Source organism: Chanos chanos, chromosome 3 (assembly GCF_902362185.1).
Source record: "Chanos chanos chromosome 3, fChaCha1.1, whole genome shotgun sequence".
In the NCBI taxonomy this organism is placed as follows: domain Eukaryota; kingdom Metazoa; phylum Chordata; class Actinopteri; order Gonorynchiformes; family Chanidae; genus Chanos; species Chanos chanos.
Genome location: NC_044497.1, coordinates 32154050 through 32171970, shown reverse-complemented (window position 1 = coordinate 32171970; position 17921 = coordinate 32154050). Strand labels below are relative to the sequence as shown.

The 17921-nt window shown below is 42.9% G+C and overlaps 1 protein-coding gene across 1 annotated transcript in view; it reads left to right on the top strand.

The window, feature by feature from the left end:
* Nucleotides 1-17921, top strand: part of klhdc8b (kelch domain containing 8B) — a 46559-nt gene that overhangs the window by 16068 nt on the left and 12570 nt on the right. The window contains exons 2-3 of the mRNA XM_030770007.1: nt 9587-9751; nt 14739-14963. Of these exons, the coding sequence (XP_030625867.1) occupies nt 9587-9751; nt 14739-14963 (390 nt within the window). The remainder of the gene's footprint in view (nt 1-9586; nt 9752-14738; nt 14964-17921) is intronic.

The following is a 17921-nucleotide window of genomic DNA, read 5'->3' as shown; positions in this document are numbered from 1 at the left end:
TGGGCGTCATGCTAACAGCTAACATAGAGCCTCTGTCTGTTAGGGAAAAGAATGAATTACTTATGTCACACTGGTTGTCATTGACATATCTTAGTTTTTCAAATGTGCCTACACTTAGTGCCTTTTAGTGTGGCTCGGTTACATAGAAGCAGTGAGGTGTATGTTACACGTGCGCACACACGCGCTTGCATTCAAATTTCTGATAAATGTCCAGGCATTTTTTGGACGTTTTTTGTAGAGAAACGTTGTTGTTGCGTTCTCTTGATACGCTGGCGTAGATTTAAAAGAAGCTGCCTCCTTCAAGCTCCTTCGTGTCATTTTATTACCTGTACCAAATGTAACAATGTTAATTTGTTGTCTTTATTCTTGTCATTTGTTGTTTACCTTTTCTTTTGGTGATAATAGTAATTCAAAAAACCATGTCCCTCCAGACCAAAAATTCATTTAATGAAATGAAAGACATCCAACTGGCTGCTTGCTGCTCTCCTGGCACATCCTCACATCACATGAAAGCATCACTAGAAAGAAGTGCTTCTATGTCTCTCTCTCTCTTCTCTCTCCCTCTCTCTCTCTCTCTCTCTCTCTCCCTGCCTATCTCTGGCTCTTTCCCTCTCTCAGTTGCTCTCATCCTTTGTCTTTTGAGACAAAACAGCCGAAATGTTCAGCTTGCCCAATCCAAATTAAACATCCTGTTGACAGCTCTTTTAATGGCCCTAACCTTTCCATCTCTAGCTGAGCTCATTTCATTAGTGCTGTTCCAGGTGAATTAAATGGGGCGTTGGGGCCTTTTATCTGGACCCTCTGCTGACTCATAGTGTTTGAGTGGATGAGTCAGACATCATCATCACCGTCTTCATCCTCCTCCTCTTCCTCTGTGTCAGACCCCCCCCCCCCCCCTCACCCACCCCATTCCAGCCATTCAGACTGCTGACAGGGTGACTTCCACTCTAAGAGATCACACAGTGTGTTTTGATCAGTTAAACATAGTCAGGTTTACTAGATCTACTTGGATAGCAGCACCTAAGGTCAAGGGGCAAAGCAGCTCCATGAGGATATGTCTGTTTCTTTTTATTCTTTTTTTCTCCCTCCTTTGTCAACTGGTTTACAAAGAGTGTAATCAACACAGTGTTTCCATATCAAAACCTCCACAACATCACCCCTCCCACCCCTGGTACCAGAAAGTGACACGAGGACAAAAAAGATACAAACAGCTCTTTTTAAAATCTACTGAACAAATAAATAAATAAATGAATAAATAGATAAGATGATTGTAATAGGCCATCAGTCATTTCTGCCACAGTTCTCCATGTCTTCCGGGCTTTTAGGATGCAGAGATTTCAAACTGATGACAGGCAGTATCTACTTAGACAGGTTACAAGTATGTTTGCTTGCTAGGTGTGCATGTGTATGTGTTATATCTCCTTTGTGATTTTGGATATATTTCCCTTGACTATTCAGTAAAAACAGTAGGAACGTGCCATCACATTCTGATGGGGCACATTGCCATAATTGCTCATGGGTATTGCCAATTTAATAGACTACTGGGAAATAATGTTTTTTTTTTATCTTTTGATGTTGTTATCTGCGCTATGTGTATTTGAAGAATTGTAAGGAAATAAACCAGGCTTTTCTTTTTGTGTTATTTGAGGTCTGTGAGCCATCTGTTTGGTTCTGCTTGACTGGAGCTCCGGCATTCTCTTGGTCGCCACTGGAAAATATCGGTTAATAGTTTCATCAAACTGTCGATTAGCCCGCATTCCCCAAGTAGCACTCTCTGATTTGGCAGACAAAATGAGCTCTTATTCAAGGCTTGCTAACAGAGTGTTTTGAAAGAAACAGTCCCTGGTTTTAACTGAGAGGCCAGTGTCAGAAAAAACAAGTGCAGTAGATGATATCGGTGCACAGAACAGTACTCACACGCAATCAGAAGTTTGTACATGTTCTCAAGGAGCTGACAGCAAACTATCTGAATTTGCTTTGGCGACTGGAGTCTTTAAATTTTTATCTCTTTGAAGATTTTGTTTTATATCTTTGTAGACTGGAAGGTCATGTTTGTGGCTGAAATAAGAAATGCATATTGCTTTAGGCATTGGCTCCATGTGACTGATACTATTGAGTAATGGTTGGACTAGTTTATCTGTGTATTCAGAGGACTGATTCTACATGGCTGACAGAGAGTCCTTTTTGTGGTGTCGTGGATGGAGTTGCTCTTCATCATCATTCAGAGCTTTGTTGTTGTTTGCTGTTTGTTGTTTGTTGTCTGGTTATATGGATGTGGAGCTCATGTGCTTTCTTTGATTTATTTGAAATGTCACAACTGAGCAGCACTAACGTCAGAACAAACAGTTCTATGCCTGATGATCTCTCTCTCTCTCTCTCTCTCTCTCTGTCTCTCTCTTTCACTCACTGACTTTTCTTCTCTCTAACATTCCCTGTCTCTCCCTATGCGTGTTTGCGTAATGTGTTTATCCAGGTGTGTCCATGTCAGAGAGAGAGAGAGACAGAGAGTGTGTGTGTGTGTGTGTGTGTGTGTGTGTGTTTGCTTTTATAGACTCTGCCTCATCCACTGCTGTGTATGATCAGCCTGTCACTTTAGGTTTGTATTTCACCTCTGTTTGATAAACAAACTCAAGCCCATGCATTCATGCGTTGTGTGTGTGCATTTTGTTTGTGTGTGTGTGTGTGTGTGTGTGTGTGTGTGTGTGTGTGTGTGTGTGTTCCCTTGTACCCCTCACACCCATCTGAGCAGCATCCTCTCAAAATTCTCACCATAGACTCTCATCTGAAAACCGCTGTGGTTGTCACATTTGAGAGGGAATCATGTTTGAGTAGCTCTGAACTCAAACAAAACAAGAGTCATTTACAGAAAACAAGTGATTAGTAAATATTTCCACAATGACAGACTTTCAGACTCTCTGTAAAGTAGCCTCTGCTGAGTACACTGCAATTTGTACATAAAAATTCAATTTGGGATTGCAGTGTTTTTCAAAATGATTATGGGCAGTTAGTGTCACAATAGTGAATCATAGCTGTTGCTGCTTGGGCCATAAGAGTTTTGGTCACTGCAAACTCAATCTGTGTATATTTGCATTGTGCCTCTGTGACTGTTTTTTAAGATTATGGACTTCAGGGTTTTAGCTGAATGTAGCTTAGATTCTTAGTCATCTCTGGAATTAGTCAACAGAAGTTTACCAAAGGGCATATGCCCTCCTGCCATTCCAAATCAATATCTGTCGCCCTCTTCTCTTTTTTTTTTGTCTTTGCTGGATTGTCTGCGATTTGTAAGGAATATGTCAGGGGAGATCAATTCTGTTTTCTTGTTCTCGTCATCTTCCCTGTCTGCTTTAACTACCTCTTGCCTCGTCAGAGATGAAGCAAAAGATATGTTTGGATTTTTTTCTTAAGCTTCTTTTACTCTCAAGAGGTTCAACCAGGCCTTGGCTCTTTAAGGTCTCCTTTAACAGTCGAGATGAAAGGAGAGGGAGAGACGAACACGGGAGTGATGGAATCCGAGAAAAAACAAAGGGGATGAGTTGTGAGAGAAAAGTGAATTAAAATGATGAGGGACAGAAAAAGAAAGAAAAAAGAAAGGAAGAAAAGGAGGAGGAAGAGAAAAGAGGACTGACAGGTGGTGGTGGTGGGGAGGGGAACAGATAAATCTGATTGGACAGGGGAACTACAGAGAGGGCAAAGGGAGAGGGGGAAGAAAGAAGGGAGCTGAAAAAGAAGAAAGAGTGGTAGAGAGCTAAAGCGTATTGTGAAGAAAGTATAGAGATGGAAGAGAAGCAAGCACAGAGGATGAGAGTAGATGGCATGAAAAGGCAAGGGAAGAGTAAACAGCAAACAGAGGAGCAATAAGAGGTGGCAGAATCAGCAGCAGGTGGATGATAAAGGAAGGAGGGAGAGCTGGTATAGACAGAGGACAGAGAGAGAACTGATAAAACTGATGGTGACCAATGGAGAAATAGAAATGTTTACCTCTTAAGCACAGGACAGTCGAATCTATCCAGTGAAGAAAAAAACAGCAAATGCGCGTAACAAAACTCCTCTTCCCAATCATACGTATCAGAGAGAAAGATCGCGTTGTCAAGGAAACCACATCTTTCACACTAGGTACACTATTTCAGATTTCAAAAGCTTTCTGTTGAAGGGCCTCTTGCATGTAAAGCTCACGCAGTAATGGTTTAATTATTATTTTGCTATTGTTCTGCGGTGGATCCTCAAGGCTCTTCAGTGATGTTCATGTGAGTGTGGGTCGAAGCGACCTGACAGTGAGGGGTCAGGAGAGGTTAAAGGGAAATTTGCTGCCTTCCTCTTGCACACCTCATTTTAATCTACTGTCGAGAGAGAGAGAGAGAGGGAGAGAGAGAGAGAGAGAGAGAGAGAGAGAGAGAGAGATCATTAGAATAAAGAGGAGGGGGATATGTCATTATGAATTTAGACACACATTGTTACTTTGTGCTGTGAATACTAAAGATGGAATCTCTGAAGAGCTCTAATGAGAGAGGGTGTATGAGGAAGAGAAGGAGAGGAAGAAAGAGTGACAACACTAATGTATAATGCACAGGGAAGGAATGAGAATTCGTGTTGCTACAAAGAGAGAGTGAGTTAGAGAAAGGAAAGATGGAGAGAGAAAAGAGAGGGGCAACAGGGCACCCATATGATCCATTTAAACAGATCTTTGGGCAGGCAGGTTATAGACTGAGACTGTGTTGGGTCGATAGAACAGGGACGGATTAAGTAGAGACCCACTGGTGTTAGTAAATAAGATGTTTACAGCGGTGACCCTTCCTGCTGACACACTTTGGCTTCAAGGCAAGAATAAATGGCCCAGAAAACAGTGCAAGGTCAGCTCTATAATCCCTCTCCTCCATTCCCTTCTCTTCCACTAATTTTCACAGCATCAACACCAATGTTTGTTCAAATACAACAACCATTAGTGATGATCTTCCCTAAAGGCATCTCTCTGATGTTTTTGTTTTTCTAGTGGAAGTTCTTGTCTGTGTGATGGTATTTTTTGTCACAGCTGGTGTTGATGTGCCTCTCAGTTTAACGAATTATAGTGTTCATAATAATTAGAATGTTAGAAGAGTATGGGAGTTTATCTTGATTATAGCTCCTCTTTCATACTCCATATTTTCTGCCTTTCTCCTAGACCCTCTCCATCACCCCCCACCTTCTCTCCCTCCCTCTCTCTCTGTCTCTCTCTCTCTCTGTCTCTCTCTCTGACCGTTTTATCCACCGGCATCAGAATCAAAAGGTGAAGGGCTAGGGTGAAATTGACTGATGTATTGAGTGGCTGTCACTAATAGCAGGTTGTTATTCAAGCAAATCGACTTGGTTTTGAACTTCACGTCTGTTCAATCCTTGCACTTTCTCACGCTCTCATTTTTTACATTTTATCGACACTCTCTCTCTCTCTCTCTCTCTCTTTCATCCACATCCTGAGAGCTTCAGATATGTCTGCGGCGCCAGTTAGATCCATATGCCTAATAATGACGATTAGTATTGATCATCATCTCTCGGAGGCAGAATAAAGTGGCCTTTGAATGCTATTCCCGGGAGATAAAACTTTATTTATCGGAGGACAGAGGAAAGACGAGGCTTTCGTTGAGCCAACGCTCATCTTTTAAAGTCAGGTTATTAAAAGCTGCAGACATCTTCATGGTCATCGTCAGCATCATCCTCTTATCGAAGTGCGTTTGTGACTTATCTCTTTGTAAATATCAGTTCTCTCCGTAAACGCTCCAGCTTCACTGAGGTGCCCTGGCACGGTGTGGTTTAGGCACTGAGTGATTTGTCTCGTCTCTGAAATCCACTTCCTCCCACTTGCGGTCTGATTATTCCTCACGCTCGCTTCGGTACGTGATTGAGTAGCTCCGCTCTTCAGAGCAAATCAAATCTTTCAAACTATAGAACTGGATCTTCTCCCGCTTTGTCTTAGCCTTTCTCCCTCTTCGCACGGTTGGCCTCAATTAACCCACCCTTGACCTTTGCTTTTTTCCATTCAGTCTCTCTTTTCTTTTCCCAAAATACCTTTTGTTGTCCACTCTCTTATTTGTCGTTTACCTGTGTCGTCTCTCTAGCTTTGCACTCCTTTTTGTGGTTTGTTTCTGCACAGCTCTGTGTTTTACCTGTTGGTGAATCTCTTGTGTTGCTCAGCCACGTCTGTGACTCTGGACTGATACTATGTGATGAGGTATGTAATTATGAGGACAGCGTGTTAACAGTCTCAGAACCCTGTCATAACTCTGAAATTCCCAGATGAATCACCCACCTACACACACGCACGCACACACACACATGCACATGCTGGCGCGTGCACACGCGCACACACGCACGCACACGCACATACACAGACAGATGAAATGAAGACAATATTTCTGATTGCAGCTGAGTCGAATGATGAAGAGTAGCAGTTGGCAAGTTTAATGAGATTTTATCTGTCATATGGGGATGTTAGTAATGTTAGCAGCTGTGTGTGTGTGTGTGTGTTCACATGATTGGATGTTTTCAATAATATATATGTGTGTTTGTCCCTGTGAATGAATGCATGCATCTGTATATTTGTGTGAGTGTGTCCTTGTGTGGCCATGTTTGATGTGCTTGGTTTAAGTTCTCTGTGTGATGGTGTAAATAAACAATTACTGTTTTTAAATGTTTACCCTAATTGATCTGTGCAGTCTTTATTTATATAAGTGCAGTCTCTATACTGAGTATGACAGTGTCCTGGTGCTCACTTGTTTAGTTAAGTTTACATTTTTTCTGGTTATTCTTATATATAAGAATATATGCGATTCTGGATGTTTTTGCATATGGATGTGTGTGTCCATTTTTAGCGCACCACCTGTCAGATCAGCCCTTCACTAATGGTCTGGGGAGGGGGTGGTGTTTGCAGTTGCCATGGTGTCTCCGAGAGCGACAGGCAGAGATCAGAGTGGAAGTGCCCTAATTAGAAGTGACTGTGTGTGTGATTGGGCTGCAGAGCCTGCAGGGGGTGATGGACTCCTAGGAGCAAGAAATAGAGATTGAGAGAGAGGAAGAAATAGAGGGAAAGAATAGAGGGATCAGGGGAGAAAGAGGAGAGCGACAGGGTAAAGGAATGTGAGTTTCATGTGATAGAGGTCCTTAACCCACCAAACCCTTTTAACTCCAATATACATCTTACAGAGCTTACATGCTTCAGTTCTCTCACATCTGCTATGTGTGGTGTTTTCTTTTTTCAAGGCAGAAAAGTATTTTTGCCATCATATTGCGTTCACAGGCTTCAGACTTTTAAACTTATATTAATAAATTACTTATAACCAAATACTGGATGAAAGAATCACTAATTAGGAGAGACGGTTGGCATTATTAGTGGACATGGTGACTGCTCGAATTCAGTCTGAATGTCTTATTTCATGTTGACATATGGAACAGTGCACTTTTATGACAATTTCCTGTCACACTGACATGCCTTTTATGTTTTGTTTTAAAACAAACATCAAAACAACCATCGCCTCAGTATTTCTGTTTGGCAGTCTTTTTAGAAGAGATTGGTGGGCAGATTTGGAATGCTGTGATTTTGCCAGCTGGGCTTTGTTAACTGTTTTTGATGTTTGATATTTTTAAAAGCTCTCACAATGGGGTAGTTTGATTAAGGCCTGTTTCAGTGAGCTTTTGAAGTGAGGTGATCATATGAATTTCTGATTCCTGCAGGACCATTAAATATCAAAACTATTATTTCTTTTGTGATACTCACAGAAGTGTGCAGGCGTACATGCTCCCCCAGTTTTAGCCTGAGCATATTTATGTCTCTGTGTCTCTCCCGCTTTGAAATGAAGTCAAGAGTTCAGTTATCCCCAAAAAGGAAGCTACTAAAAGGAAGAATAGGAAGCTACAAAAAGGATACTGGATAACTGTCTAAAAATTACATCACTGATAGGCCTGGCTGTGTCAGAAACAAATTTCATAACATAATGAAATATATTATATCAGTAATTAAATACATTAGCTAGTTGAGGGGACGCTGTAGTGAAAAGAGAAAGGTTATAGACACAATACAGCATGTAGCCGTGACAGACATCTTAAACTCGGAATGGTGACAACAGAGACGTGAATGGATAACATAATAGTAAGAGGAGAGCCTAGGAGGAGAACAAGTTGTGTAGTTGTTTTTCTCCGTGTATTACTCATAGGTCTCTTCACTTCACCACCACTCTTTCTCTGATCCTCCTTCTCTTCTTTCTCTCCCTCTCTCTGTCTCGTGCTTCCTATTTTGCATCATTATTTTGCTGTGTTGTGGTTGTAACCTTGTCGCCTAGCCAGCACACTGCAGAGACCTGACTCAGCAACTGCTGGCCTAAGCAAAGAGAAGCAGGGAGAGAGTGCAGGATGATGGAGAGCAGAGTGTGTGATATGCTTAAGGAGTAGCATACGCTGCTGCTTCCCGCACCATAAACCTTTACTCTTTATAATGTGCACTGGTATCATGACCTGACTCACATTTCTCTGCAGTCTTAGGAAGCGACGCCTACAAGTTCTCACCTTTTGTAATGTCTTTCTTTTTGTTTTGAAGGTTACTGGTTTTGTTTACATCCCTTATGACCGCAAAAGTGAAGTATCTGTATGGTACTGGTCTCCTCTTTTGAACTGTTTCTCTCTCTCTCTCTCCTTCTCTCTCTCTCTCTCTCTCTCTCTCTCTTCCTCTCCTGCTCTCACAATCTTTATCACGCATGCACATGCAAACACACACACACACACACGCACACTTTTAATCTGTCTTTGTGTTACTTTTCTCCATGTCTCTCATCTTGTCTGCGTCTCTTCTCTCATTCTGTGGAGCTGACAGCTGGCAATGTTGCGGCAGAATGGCTGCATTTGCTGACTTAGCTTTTCCCTGCCTCTCCCTCACTGTATTAATATTCTAATATCACTGCTGCTCTCTCTTTTAAACCCCTGTCCTTGAAAACTCCTAAAGTTCATCTTCAAGTTGATGCCAAATCCTATAAGCAGAGCACAGTATTAATGTGTACCCAAGTGATATGTAGAGGAACAACTATGAGACTTATCTGTAGAAGCATGAAGTATTAATTCTAAAGGTACCAGAATGAATGTAATGTGTATTTCACTGTCAGGCTGCCTATTCACTATGCCCAGTAGTGGGGAGGAGCAAACAGACCATCATTCTGCTAGTAATGGAGAATGATGGAGTTGGTGTCGAAGTTCAGAGGATTTCCACTGCTTTGTCATGGGAAAATCACATTTGAATTGCTGAGTGGCTGGGAAGGAAAAAGCTTACTGTAGGACTGGAGCTATAAATGCACGTGTGAACTAAAATAGCAGGAGTGCTGGAAACAGAGCATGTCCTTTGGGATGTCTCCACTGTACAAGCAAAGGGAAAGAACAGTCTCATTTCTGTTAGAAAGAAAGGTCACCCAAGCACACACTCACACACACTAATTTATTGTTTATTTGTTTTTGATCAACAGGAAAGAAGATCATATTTGTGTTTCGTAACGTTTTACGTTTTCTCTCTCTCTGTCTGTTTGTCTGTCTCTCTCTCTCTCTCTCTCTCCCTCTCTCCGTCTCTCTGCATGTCCCTCAGATGGGAAGGTGTATGCTCTAGGGGGGATGGGGGCAGACACTACGCCCCAGGCTTTGGTGAGAACTTACGAGCCAACAAAGGACCAATGGCTGCCTCTAGCCTCCATGCCTACACCTCGCTATGGTGCTTCGTCTTTCCTGCGCGGGAACAAGATTTACGTTCTGGGTAAGACGCCTGTCATTAACCAATGAAGACTTTCTTTTAAGGGTTATGGGATGTATTTTCAAGTCATCAAAGAAAGCTTCAGGAATGTTACAGAGTGGCAGTAAACATATTTCTCTATGCCCTTCTCACAGAGCACATTCTTAAAATCTTATAATTATGCACAATTGGACCATTAACCAGGGGCTGTATTTGCCTTTACGCAGCAAATATCCAGACTGGTGTTGATACTGTAGGCATAGACATGGAGATGTGCTGTGGTCTGATGGAGAGAAGCACAGAGAGGGGAAAGTTAAGGCTGTAATTATGACCTGTGTGATTAACGTGACACTGAGTGTCATAATAACCCTACAAGGTGGCAGGTTCCACTGTAAGTGAGGGTTCATGTTGTGCCAATTCTCTTAAAGTGCCACTGTGTCTCTGTGGCCCTGTCTTAATGGGAAAGGTTTAAAATGCCATGTGAAGAAGACAGCAGGGATCTCACAGATTCTAAGCCTGCTCTGAGCCACAGTGTGGTTAGAATAACTACAGGACAGGACAGTTGAATGGAAATGGCAGATCTTTTCATAACACCGCAGGTCAACCCTGACACACAGTGTCTCCTTTAGAACAGTCATGCCCTCTGGTTGCACATTATTGCCACTATGTGTCTGTGGATGTGTATGTATATATGTCTGTGCTTGTTATCTAGTCCATTATCACTTGTCTGTTAAAGTGTTTGAGTGTGTGTTGTGATTTGTGTCAGGGCATCATGACCTCTGTCAAACAGAAGCCAGGGTGAGAATGTGCTGTGGTCAGTGTGTGTCGTAGTCTGAATCAGATCACTGTGTCCTGTGTCAAACAGAAACCAGGGTGAAAATGTATAGTGGTCTTGTCATGGGACCTCTGTCCTCTTTCCATTTCACACCATACTGAGGGATCACACACACTTAAACCACAAAAACAAGTGCTTTATCTCAAACAGATGCACACACATCAACACACACACACACACACACACACACACACACGCACACACACACACACACTGAGGAGGAGGACGTGTGTGGACATGAGCCAGTACACACATAGACACACGTTTATTCTGTTCTTTTGCTGATATGCATGTACATAGATTCATATATTGAGATGGAGATACACAAACTATACATGGGCAGAAATGCATGCACACTTAAATAGAGATGTACACAGTTTCCTTTACTACACTCACACACACACACACACACACACACACACACACGCACGTACGCACACAGACACACTGTCTTGCTTGAGTGACTCTTTCATTAGAATCTGCTACTACTCCAAATATAACACTCTTGTCTGTCCTACCTTTTTTCTATCTTACCCGCACAAAACAAATCACACAGAAAGAGCTAAGATGACAGATATAGAGCGAAAAAATGATGAGGATAGTGAAAGAGGAACGAATAGAGTGATAGCAGTTTGTCATTTATGTCCCTAGAGACTTTATCTCATCCTCTTAACAGGGTTTTGTCTCACCGGTTAGACTCATTCCAGTTGCTTTGACATCACAGGGAATAATTCATCTTGTGAGGCTCAGCAGTCATGCTAACTAACAGCTACTCTGCAGTGTGAATATATGAGTCTCTAACTGCCTGCACCTGTAAGACTGCAATGCTTGTCTTAGTTACAAAATGACAAACAGACAGATAGACAGACTGACAGACACAGAGAGAGAGAGACAGAGAGAGAGAGAGAGAGAGAGACGATAGTCAATCATAACTTATGTTATTTCAGAACTTTTTCTCCAGTGACAGCAGGAAAGTTAACCTAATTCAGCTATTTATCTCTGAGCCTGCTGGATTGTAGATAGAAGTGCAGCACCTCAGTGGAGAACAGAATCACATTAAGCTGCTCTATGAGGGATGAGCCAGCATTGCAGTGCTACTCATTTACAGAGATTTGGTTAGAGACCAGACTACAGGTCTATCTGTGTCCAGGACACTCAGACTCCATAGCAAATCAGACTGAACCTCCCCTCTGTTCCATGCTCACCCCTCATACACCTCAATGTCCTCCAAAAATCCTCCCCGGCATACTCCGCTGTGCTGGGTCTGTGCTGCTGGAAGAGAGTAAGCTGTTTGGATACAGGCTGATTTTGTCTTTATGGAATAGAATTCACACTGAACCAGATCCCATTTTCTCTCGTTTTCAGGCTCAGTGAGATACCCTCTTAAAGAATTTTTGCCCAGTTTTTAACCTCAACCTTTTATGCTACCTCATTTACCTGCGAATCTTCTGAGACACATTTTCTTCCTTTCGTATTGTTGGTCATTATTATGAAATATAAAAACCCTTTTTTAGGTCAAAATACTTGTAGTTTTGATGATGCTGTAGGATGCAATGAGCTCAGTATGCATCTGCAGTTTACCCCCACTCCTCCAATGTTAATGAGGAGACAAAAACTGGTTTATGCATGTCTGTAAACATCATTAGCTAATGTACTTACATAGTATAATACGTTTAAACTGCATTGGCCTGTACTGTTGGTTGTCCTGCACTACCCCACTGTTGATTCCACAGCACGGCAGACTGTTTGGATCACACTCAGCCAAGTGTGCATAAGGCTTAGTACACGAGGGCCGTCTGTCCCCAAAGCCGACACGAGCATGAGCCAAGTGGAGCTGCTCTCTGCAGTACTGGGTATCTGCTCTCTCTGGAGTATTTGCTCTCTCTTTTCCCCCACTTAAACTATCTATTCTCTTTCCTCTTGGCCTCTCTTCTTTAATTGTTCTCTCACATCCACTTTCCTCTATGACTTTCTTCTCCTCTGACACTTTTTCTTGATTGACCATTGAAGCTGCTGAATAGAGCTGAAAGAGTTTAATTAGAGGAGGTCATGAAAATCAAACTCTTTTCGAAAGACACTTTCTTCTCACCATTTTGCCTCTACTCTAACTATGTCTTACACACTGACTGAAACCAAATGTCTGAGTAAGCCACAATTTTAATGACGAGATGTCCTAAAAAGGCCTTCGAAAAAATCAAACCCATTTTGGAATGAAACGTACTGTCTTTCTAGATGGCTTTCTCTCCCTCTCCCTTTCTAATCCTTTAGCCATAGAGGGATTAGTCTAATTTGGAGTTGTGGGCAGAACTCTTGCTGGCTAGTCCTATAGATAATTGAAGCATTTACGAGAATGCCTTTGGGGAACCTGGGCGACCGGCCCACTGGGCCTTGGCCGTAATCCTCTGTAGTCCATGGCACTTGTTATACCTCAGACACTTCCAAAAATGTTCTGCCCTTTGGCACTCTTATCCTAGTCTTTCTTCTCTGTGATTTCTTTTTTCTCTTCTCTCCTTTTTCTTTGCCTTTAGGTGGAATCTAAATGGCACCCAAGTTGGAACAGACACTTTGCGAATACATAGAGAAAGTAGGAAAAGTGAGGGAAATGTGACAGTTTTTTCGAGGCCTTTATCTCCAGGGCCAGGCATCTGTCTCCCTGGCTGTATTTCAATAGTCTGAATAGAGCGACAGGTTCTGGTGAGGAGTATTGTCAGGGACTAGGATGGGCCAGTTCTTGAGGCACAGAGAGGCAGAACCAGGATCAAGGCATCCGAAAAAAGATTTATTTCACCATAACTTTACAGTGGTGATGCAGAAACCAAAAGAAAAGGCACTGTGGGCCAGTGAAGAGGATAAAACTGTTGGCAGGTTATTCCAGTTCTCTCCAGCCCTAGTCCATAGTAACATGAGGGTCTTTTTCCAGAGAGGTAATGTAGTGGCTTTACTTTGAATGTGGGGGCTCAAATTAAAGCGTTAGCTGGGCTCAGTGTGGTGGCACTGGCCCGGAAGGTTCCAAAGAGAGACACCATCACACTCACATTAAAATATATTTATTCTTTTATCATTTGCATATGCCTGTTCACGCGCACCCCCCCAACTACCACCACACACACACCCACATGTTGTATTAATGGAATTAACCAATGACAGATATTGTCATCAACCCACAAAACACATGAATACACACACACACACACACACAAACAAACAAAAGCCAGGCTGGGCCAGGCCAATTGTAGAGGGTTTTAGTAATGACTTGAAGCCAAAGTTCAGTGTATCTCAGCTCACTAATTTATACAGAGCAGTCCTACGCAGAGAAGCAAACCAAGAACAGCACTCCTACTCTCACAGTTATTACACATGCAGAACCACACATGCTCACAGAACAGTGCGCAGGAGGCAGAGCCAGACTTGAAACTTTTATGATGAATAGTAAGAAAGAGCTAAGTGTTCCCATAAGCCCCAACTGCTACAGGTGGTGTCGAGCTGCTGAGGACAAACTGAGTGATGATGAGTCAACTCCTGCACAGTGGCAGACTTTTCCTCAGCTGGAACTGTATGGCCCAGCGGCCCAAATTAGCATCAGTCTGTTTGTCTTCATGCTTGTGTAGGGGTGTGTGTGTGTGTGTGTGTGTGTGTATGCACATGCACCTGTGTGTATGCACATGCATGTGTGTGTGTGTGTGTGTTGTTCATGAGGTATAGTATTTGTGTGTGCTGGGGGGACAGGGTGGTGGGTTAGGGAGCCTGCTTATGGTCATGGAAAAGTCTGTCAGCCTGTCATGTGGAGACCAAAGAGTTGTCAGTGAGTCAAGACATGCAGTGATCACTCACACTGGCTCACAGCTATCAGCATGGGACAACCATGCCGCTCAGTCACACACACAGCACACACACATTCTACATCAGCCCGCAGGCCACACACCACAGGGCCGTCAGTCAGTCGTCATGGCACAAGTGGACACTTATGTGCACACACACATACACACACAGATTATCTGTAGCCGCTGAAATGATATGTTACTCTAATAAATTACTCCACTAAAACATTCCTTCGGTGTGCTTAACTGTCACTCCTATATGTCTTTTATTCAACCCACTCTTATTTTCTCCGTTCTCATCCTCTTTTTCTTTAATTCTCTCAACCAAATCAATCTCTCCTCCTCGTCTTCCACCCAGGGGGGCGTCAGGGCAAGCTGCCGGTCACAGCGTTTGAGGCCTTTGACCTGGAGGTGAAGAGCTGGACTCGTTTCCCGTGTATTCCCAGTCGCAGGGCCTTTTCCAGTTGTTCTGCAACTGAGAGAAACTTCTTCAGTTTGGGAGGACTGCAGCAGCCTGGCCCCCACAACTTCTACTCCAGACCACACTTCGTCAGCACCGTGGAGGAGTATGATATGGAGCAGGGTGAGGAGTACATCTCTCTAAATCACAGTCTATGTCAGTACACACACACACACACACACACACACACACACATGTGCCCGCACGCACACACACACACACACACACACACACACACACACGCATTCTCGTCTCAGGATGTACCAGTTCAACATTACATCAGTGATATCCAGACAAACATAATTTCATGGGTCACTTTCTGTGTTGAGAGAGAGCAATAAAAGGAGTCCCACTGTGTTTTTAGCCCTTTAGACCTTTTGCTTTTGCCCTCAACTGTAAAGTAATTCCCAGAAAACTTATCATGAAGCTCTTAGACTGGCTCAGTGAACATGGTTGTTGTATACGTGAGCTTTGTGCTGTATTTCTGTGCACTGACACGGGCAGTGCAATCTAATCTATTACTCCAGTCCTGGCTTTCTCTATGCTTTATTCACCCACTTCAGGATTGAGTGTGTATGAGTGTGTTTGCAGAGTACCCTGAGGGCTTTGTGTGTGTGTGTGTGTGTGTGTGTGTGTGTGTGTGTGTGTGTGTGTGCGTGTGTGTGTGCAAGCGTGTGCATGTGTGTGCATGCGTGTGTATGCTCTTGGGAACGATTGGGATTTCTCTTCGTTTTTAGAACTGCCAGTCTTTAATTTCATTATATTTTCTCACTCCCTGCTGCGTGTTCGTCATCCTGAGTTTTTTTTCCAGAGAGTCTGACAAAGACTTTGCTGTCTGCATTTCATTGTGTTTGCTTTGAGATCGTCTGGAGTTCAATGTGAAACGCTTGAGCATTCAGAATTCATAACTACACAAGAAAAGAAAGTCCGCCCCTTCCCCTCCACTCACCAGGCACTGCTGTCTATGACAGCAGACTTATTTTTCATTTCTTATCTTCCCTCTATCGTTCCTTTTTCATTTGTTTCCTCTGTGTCTGGACCCTTGGGCTGGTCCAAATGAGTTGATGGCAGGCAGCACTGTAGATATGAACTCAGAGGCGTACATTAAACCCCCACTCATGGTTGGCTCCCCTGTCTCTATATTAAATCCATGCCTGAGTCCACCGAGTTCTCCCTTATCCTCCACATTCAAAGATGGAAAAAACAGAATGAATAGAGGAACAGAACAAAAAATCAATAAAAAGAAACAGTAGCACCTGTTGGGATTTAACTATAATGATTGCTTTTGTTTTTAATTTAGTTTAAGTAATGTTTTTTCATTTAGGATATTTCACACTGATTCTTTTTTTTTTTAATGTGATAGTGAGAGCTCATCCGTGTGTGCTAATGGAAAGAATTGTTCTCTGTTCTGCAGCTAATAACCAGATAGTCTCAGTTTAATGGATACAAGAGGAAAGAATGATGAGGGTGAAACAGGTTGTAACCTGTTCAATTTAATGTTTTAATCAGGGACATTTACATTTAAATGTCCCTTCCTCAGAATTCAGTGTTATGGTCTTTGGAATTAATTTAAGCCTCTCTATGGCGCTTAGTCTATTTTAGTGAGTGAAGGCCTGCTCATGTATGTTGTGTTTCTGTGTGTGTGTGTGTGTGTGTGTGTGTGTGTGTGCGTGCGCGCGCACACGTGTGTGGGTGCGTGTGTGTGTGTGTGTGTGTGTGTGTGTGTGTGTTTGTTTCTGCAGGATGTTGCTTTGCTGGCTTGCTTATGTGTAAATGGAACTCTGTAATTCCGTTATCTCTCAACCCATTGTGCTGGAACCTTTGGATTGTAAAACCCTATGCAATTATCAGCCCACAGTTTACAGGCCGTCGCCTCAATTACACATTAATGTAAACTGCCTATTCACCAGGCGTGATACAACATGCAACACTCTCCAAGTGTTTTGTTGTTTTACTGGGGTGGGGAGTATTTCACTGTGCAAAAGCAGAGGAAAAACCAGCCTTGGGAAAGCATGCATCCATTTAATTCGTCTTTCTCCTTTAGCCAAGAAGCACTTTTATTGCCTGGCTCAGATCTCGAATAAGCTGCTTAATTATAAAAATAAACTAAAGTTCCTCAGTTCACCTTCCAGACCTTTTGAGACGGGCCTTGGAGGAGAGATTTACTTCCGTTTGTGCTTGAAAATGTCTCCCTTAAGTGTCCTCGAAGCACATCAATTTAAAAAGCCATGAAGTGTCTTGTTAGGGTAAGACGGCTTAAATGAGGGCTCTTACTCAGACCTCTTCTATAGTGTCTGGTGCTTTTTCTTTACCTTTCCATGGCCAGGGACAAACTAGCCTCTGGAATCTGTGTGTGATTTATATAGTAAGTCTTTATCAATGATGCTTAATATATCTCACCTGTGTTCCTCTAGCCTTCTCTTCTCTTTCTTCCTCTACTTTTTTCCCCCCCATCTCCTTCTCTGTTCTCACTCTGCCATTTTGTCTTTCTCTCTCATACTTATTCTTCCCCTCCTACCTGCTGTTTTTCATTCTGTCTCTTCCTGTCCAACCTTTTACTTGTGCACACACTCTCTCTCTCTCTCTCTCTCTCTCTCTCTATCTCTCCCTCTCTCTCCCTGTACTTCACTGTACTTCTGAGTGTAACAGATTAGTCTGTCTATGTGGCTGGAGTTGTACCTAAGCAGTGTAAATGTAAGTGGGTTTTCAGGCTGAGTACTTTCACATCTCAGGTTCATCCATCTCCAGTTTGGAGCTTGTCTTCAGCCGCCTCTGTCACACAAAACTCGTGTCTACGGGAAGTGGCTCATCCCTAGCCTGCAGTGCTGAAGGCGCTTCCCTCTGCAGGGTCCAGTGCAGCTCATTCTGCCATCACAATAGCACTACTGCAGTAGCCTTACTCTCAACCTGCTATTGCACTGGGTTACGGACCCCTGAGTCCTGAGAACAAGACCAGTATTTCACTGCATTTCACTTACACCAAAGAGATCACAGCTCGTAATCTCTAAAAGCTGGAGAGCACTGAGGTGTGTAGACAGCTTTTATCCATCAGTGAAAGAGAGATTCTTTTTATACATGCTC